This window comes from Quercus robur, chromosome 4, assembly GCF_932294415.1.
Source record: "Quercus robur chromosome 4, dhQueRobu3.1, whole genome shotgun sequence".
Lineage (NCBI taxonomy): Eukaryota > Viridiplantae > Streptophyta > Magnoliopsida > Fagales > Fagaceae > Quercus > Quercus robur.
This window is the reverse complement of record NC_065537.1, coordinates 16,757,121-16,763,892: the sequence shown is the minus strand read 5'-3', so window position 1 is coordinate 16,763,892 and position 6,772 is coordinate 16,757,121. Positions and strand designations below refer to the sequence as shown.

At 37.6% G+C, this 6,772-nt stretch overlaps 1 protein-coding gene across 1 annotated transcript; it reads left to right on the top strand.

Moving 5' to 3' along the window:
* Nucleotides 1–427: 427 nt before the first annotated feature.
* Nucleotides 428–6,488, top strand: LOC126721464 (LRR receptor-like serine/threonine-protein kinase EFR). The gene is made up of 4 exons (XM_050424500.1): nt 428–797; nt 2,100–2,960; nt 3,884–4,210; nt 6,115–6,488. Exons 1-4 carry the CDS (start codon nt 428–430, stop codon nt 6,486–6,488), a joined length of 1,932 nt encoding a protein of 643 aa, XP_050280457.1.
* The last annotated feature ends 284 nt before the right edge of the window (nt 6,489–6,772 follow it).

Below are 6,772 nucleotides of genomic sequence, written 5' to 3'. Positions count from 1 at the left end.
CTAACACTTCTAAACACATTGTTTTGATCATGGTTTGCCAACAATACAAAATAGATTTCTAAATACATAAAATCCTAAGTCTTTAGAACCTAACACTAAGAATGACAAAAACCAAGTCAATGGTTGTTTTGATTTCTAGGACATTTCTTGGGAAAGAAGATGTCCTATTTCTTCGAACTTGAAATGACACCATCAAAGTATCGCATTGGTTTCCTAGCATAAAGAATCTCTCAAAAACCATGCATTAGATCAGCTATTGGACTTGTGACTGACATTTTCAGAGTGATTTTAAGCTTTTCAGCCAAATGTAAACCAACTTGTACTAGATCAACTAAAATTCTTATATAAGCTTGCCCTCCAAGAAGCATACATGCCCATTTCTCTCGAGATTTTCACTTCTTTCTAGCAATTGGCTTCTAAACCAGCAATGTTGCCTTCTCTTCCTCACAAGTCTTCAACTTTGCATTGCTCATTCATGTTCTATTCAGTTCTCCTGCCATGTTTTATTACCTTGTTGCTTTCACCATTATCTTTCACCCATGCAGCAAATGGAAATGAGACAGATAGGCTTGCCTTGCTAGCCATCAGAGCTGGGATAACCACTGACCCTCTGGGTATCATGAGCTCCTGTAACAATTCTCTTCATTTCTACAACTGGGTTGGCATCACTTGTGGTCAAAACCAACGAGTAATTACTTTGAATCTAATCTCCAATGGCTTGGTGTGTTCACTCTCACCTCACATAGGAAACATCTCTTTCCTCACAGGTCTCAACCTTGAATTGAACTACTTTCATGGTCAGCTTCCACAAGAACAATGTTAGGTTCTAAAGTCTTGGGATTTTATGTATTTAGAACTCTAATTTGTATTGTTGGCAAACCATGATCAAAACAATGTGTTTAGAAGTGTTTTAGTCTAGCTCAAAGTTGTTCTTTTATGTAAAGTTGGAATCGAGTTAAAGTAGGAAAGTATTGTGCCTTTCGGCCTGGCTATATCAATCAAAAGACAGGCTCAATCGATCGAAGCTCGGGCAGAATGATTTTCTGCAGATTTGTCCAAACTCAACTCTAAGTGTTTTAAAATGTTTTTAGGATTTCTTATTTGTCCTAAGTATAAAAGGCAAACCCTAGCCATGTTTTAGTGTTGCTCATAATTATGGTTTGTGTAAATCTCTTGTGAGATCTAGAGGAGCTTTCCTTTACACAAACTTAAGGTTTTCAAGGAGAAGATTTATCTATGCCTTGATGATCAATTCAGTTGCTGCCATTGAAGCTTAAAGAAAACATAAGCGGGTGTGCTTGTATCTGGTGGTGAATCCAAGAAAGAAGGAGTCCGTGGATTCGGAGCTTGCATGTGGTCGTGTCAATAAGTTCTACTGGTTGGTAGCAATAAGAAGTCGATCGTGGGGGCTTGTAAGTCTTATTGTATGAACTTCGATTCTTTCAAGATAATGGATTCAAGTTTACCTTGAGGATAGCTAGGTCAAATCCTCCCCAGGTTTTTACTGGTTTGGTTTCCTGGGTGATCATATCTTGTGTTATTTATTTTTCGCTGCTTTGCATGATTTGATCTTGTTATTGTGATAACCTAGACTTGTTTAATTGGACTAAGTAATAACTTGGCTAATTACCTAGGTTAAATCAATTGTTTAAGGGGTCTAAAAACTATCAAACTAGGTCGTCTATTCAGACTCAAATACTTGAACAATCCAACAACTCGTTTTCTGGAGAGATTCCTGCCAATCTTTCAGGCTGTTCTAACCTCATTTGGCTTCGTTTGGGCGTCAACAATTTGATTGGAAGAATCCTATTTCAGCTTGGGTCACTACAGAAGCTTGAGAGAGTTCAACTACACTATAACAACCTCAGTGGACCACTTCCAGACTCGTTAGGCAACCTTTCCTCGGTTAGATATTTTTCCCTGGCAGTTAACAGTTTCTAGGGAAACATATCGGATTCATTAGGCCGATTGAAGATTCTGAATTTCTTGGACTTGGCTTGAATCAACTATCTGGTTAGTACCCCTCTCTATTTACAATATCTCATCCATTGAAAGACTTAGTTTGCCATATAATCAACTATATGGGAATTTGCCATCAGACTTAGGCTTCACTCTTCCCAACTTGTTAGTCTTAAATGTTGGTCACAATCAATTTACTGGACCACTTCCTTTATCATTATCCAATGCTTCAAATCTTGTTAAACTTGATACCAATGGCAGCAATTTCATTGGCAAAGTTACAATTGATTTTGGAGGCCTACCTAGTCTTTGGTGGCTAGTTCTTGCTTCCAATTCACTTGGGATAGGAGAAGCTGATGACTTGAGCTTCTTTAACTCTTTGAGTAAATGCCATAGTTTGTGGATGGTAGATTTGAGTGACAATCGATTCGGGGGGACACTGCCTCTTTCTATAGCCAACCTTTCAACCCAACTTGTGTCATTGAGGTTGGGAAGCAATCAATTAACTGGAAAGATCCCTAGTGATATAAAGAACATTGTTAACTTGACTGAATTAACATTAGAGAAAAACAATCTAACAGGGGACATTCCTGTCATGATTGGTTACCTTAGGATGCTAAAAAAATTGGATTTGTCTGAAAATGAGTTTTCAAGGCATATTCCATCATCCCTAGCCAACATAACTCAATTGTACTCTCCCCATCTTGAAAGGAACCACTTAATGGGTACCATTCCCCCTAGTCTTGGAAACCTTTTATACTTACAGGAATTAGACCTTTCTCATAACTATCTTAGTGGTACCATACCCCAAAGTATTATGGGCCTTTCTTCCCAAACAATTTCCCTGAGCCTAGCTCAAAATCAGTTGACTGGTTCCCTGCCCACCCAAGTTGGAAACTTGAAAAATCTTGGGTCCTTGGACCTTTCTAGGAATAGATTGTTTGGTGAAATTCCTAGTAGCCTTGGTAGTTGCATAAAATTGGAACACCTTGACATGGAAGGTAACTCCTTTGAAGGAACTATACCTCAGTCATTTAGTTCATTGAGAGGACTTCAAGACTTGGATCTTTCGTGTACCAACTTGTCTAGCCAAATTCCAAGATATTTTCAGCAGTTTCAATTTGTGAAATTGAATCTTTCTTTCAACCATTTTGAGGGTGAGGTACCCTTAGAAGGGGTTTTCAAAAATGCAAATAATATATCTCCAAAACCTATTATATGACTGGAATACTTATAAAATAATAAAGGCTACAAAACTACCCCACAGACCCATTGAAATGACAAAAGCACCTCCCGAATTGTCCAAATTGCCCATAATATATCTAAAATCTTCATGAATCAATATTTATTTCTAAAAGATGCACAAAAGCCACTTTCAAGTGTCCTTTTGGAGGTTTCAAGTGTTTGTAGTTATGCATGTGAATATGTAAATTAAGTTGGTAGTTTTTATTAATCGTTTTAGTATTTTTTTTTCTTCCTCTTGCATTCTTATATTGATTGTGCTTCGTTGTATAATTTTCAATAATTTATTTTCATAATGTTATTTTTGTATTGATTTAGTTGCTCCCTATTAATATTATAAAATGGTTAATTAAAAATATTATTTAATATCTATACAAAATTATAGGAATCTTTTTTGGGTTTTTGTTTTTTTGAGTATGAGCTAAACATCCGAAAATATTTTTTTACAACACTTTTAGGTACATAACCAAATATTGGAAAACACATAATTTTCTAGAAATTTATGGACAAAAAGAATTTTACGTCAGAACATACAGAGTTGAAAATTAATTTTCTTTCATGAATCCAAATTCAAAAATATTTCTGATTAAATTAAACTAGGAGTTATTATTTTTACTTACCAAAAGATGCATGTAATTAGAGATTACTTCTAACAAAGAGTGCTATAATTTGAGTCTTATAGCGTATGGCATGGGAAGCAAGGTATCATTAGAGGGAGATATGTATAGCTATGGGATTCTTTTGTTGGAGATGTTTACAAGGAAGAGGCCTATCGATGACATGTTTAAAGATGGATTAGATCTCCATAATTTGGTTAAGATGTCATTGCCTAAGCAAATTTCAGAAATTTTAGACCCATTGTTTGTCTCTGGAGGGGCAAGAGAAGAAGAGGAAACAATGAATGAAGACTCTAATAAAGTGGGGCACATGGAAAAAGAAGGAATACAAGATTCTTTGATTACAATATTTAGAGTTGGAGTTGCTTGTTCAGTGGAATTACCCAGGGACCGTATGGATATTAGTGATGTTCTCAAGTGATAGGCTAAGAATGTATTGACCCCTTATGATAAATTAATCAATTAATTAGCCAAGTTAATTGATTAATCCAATTAACATGCAAAACTCATGGTAGCATAAACAAATTACCAACTAAATTAAAATGCAATGGAAAATAAAGTTGACACGGTGATTTGTTTACGAATGGGGAAAACCTCCAAGGCAAAAACCCCACCAGGTGATTTTAAGGTCACCACTCCCAAGAATTCACTATTATCACAACAAGCGGTTACAAATAAAGGAATCCCAATACCTTATACCAACCTACAGTTAAACCCTTACCCCAATACACAATTGGACTTGTTCTGTAGTGACAATTTCTTCTTTTCAATGCACAGCTCCCAGTACGTGACTAACCAATCGATGCACGAATCCTAGTATGTAGTTTACTCCTTTGTACGAATCCAAGTACGTGATTAACACACCAACTTGAGAAGGATGTTGGTTGCAAAGTGTAAGGTTGAATTTAATCAACCATCTTGTTGGCTTTATTCCATACCAAATTTGCTTGTAATTTAGCAATTAGTAACCCTGTGTTTAGGTGGGAATCATGTAAGGGTAGTGTGTGAGAGAGTGTGAAGAAATGCTCAAGACTGTGCAGTGAAGTAGGGACTCGCAGCTAGATCTCGTGGGTGGCTCGCAGCTTGCAATTCACCAGAAGATGCACACGAGTGAAGCATGCAGAGAAGCTGAATCGTCATGTGAGCTGTAGCACTATAGGAAAAAAAGTCCAGACTGGCCATTCAATTAGCTCGTGGCTTGGACTCGCGACTCAGTTAAGTCGAGAGGCCAAGTCACCAGTCCACTTTGTTATGGAAAAACTAAATCTTCGCATTCCTTTCTCACTCCAGTATAAATAACCCTTATACTCACAAAATATAGAGAGCTTCCAGAGAGGATTTTGAAAGAGAAACCCTAGAGAAAAACAAGATTGACTCATCCACAATTTTTACATAGTGACTCTTTAAATTCCTCAACTCTCACCCTCTTCATTGTTACATCCTTGAGAGATACATTAGCCAAAACCTTTTCTCATCATACCTATATTTGTGAGAAGGTTATTTTGGTGCTTGGGAAGCAGTTAGGAAGGGATCAATTCATATTGGTTGATGCTATGGGTTATAGCGAAATCTGGTAAGCTAAAGAAAAAATAGGTTCGGCATAACCTTGTTGGAGTAGGAGCTTGAAGGGCTTAGGTACACTGGGTAGATTAGACTTGGAGGGTCTTCTGCTGTTCATGTATCCCAGCTTGATTCTTTAGTGGATTGTTGATCGCTTGGAGGGTAGCGGAGAGGTTTTACGCTGAGGGCTTCGGTTTCCTCTTCGACAACACATCGTTGTGTTGTCCTTGTGTTTGCATTTCTCTTCCTTAATCTTTGCCATTTAATTTCTTCTGTGGATGTGATTTTATTTGGTTTAGATTGTTTATCAATTCTATGTTAAGCTTATGTTCATATTCCACACATTAATTATTTGTTGATAAGCTTGAATTGGTAATTTGTTAATTGGGGGTCTAAATGTTCATTGGTGTTTTATATACATTTTGAACATTCATTTGGTATCAAAGCGGGTGCACTTGCAATGGTTTAATTACCCTAGAGTGATCCTTGACCCCTTTTGAGATGGACCAGTCTCAATTTCTGAATGCTCTACCATATTTTGATGGTAGCAATTATGTCTTTTGGAAGGTACGGATGAGAGCATTTTTATGTTCAATAGATGAATCTGTTTGGGATGCCGTTGATATCGGTTGAACTAAGCCGGAGGTAGCCAAATCCACATGGGATAAGGCAGCCCTCGCGGCGTCAAATGCTAAAAGCAAAGCACTTAACGCTATTTTTTATGGTGTGTCTCCAGATGAGTTCCATCAGATTTCTCACATTACCATTGTCAAGGAGGCTTGGCAGATATTGGAGACCACTTATGAGGGAACAAAGAAAGTAAAAGACACGAAACTACAGATGCTGACCACTCGATTTGAGGAGCTCAGAATGAGTGAAGACGAGTCCTTTAACTCTTTCTATAGTAAGCTGAATGTAGTGGTCATCGACAAGTTTAATTTGGGAGAGAAAACAGAGGATTCCAAGGTAGTAAGGAAGATCCTTCGATCATTGCCGAAAAGCTTTTGTGCCAAGGTGATGGCAATTGAAGAGAGCAAAGATCTTGATGATATCAGAGTCCAAGAACTTGGTGGCTCGCTTCAGTCTTTTGAATTGTCATTGCCTATGTAAGGTTGAATTTAATCAACCATCTTATTGGCTTTATTCCATGCCAAATTTGCTTATATTTCAGCATTTAGTAACCCTGTATTTAGGTGGGTTTTGTTGTAAGGGTAGTGAGTGAGATAGAGTGTTGATTGCTTAAGAGTGTGCAAGAAAACAGAGACTCACGGCTTGATCTCGCGGGTGGCTCGCGGCTGCAAGTCGCCAGACATAGCACACGTGCCAAGCATGCCAAAAGGTGAATAGTCATGCTAGTTGGAGCACTACAGGACAAAACAGGACAACTGGCCATA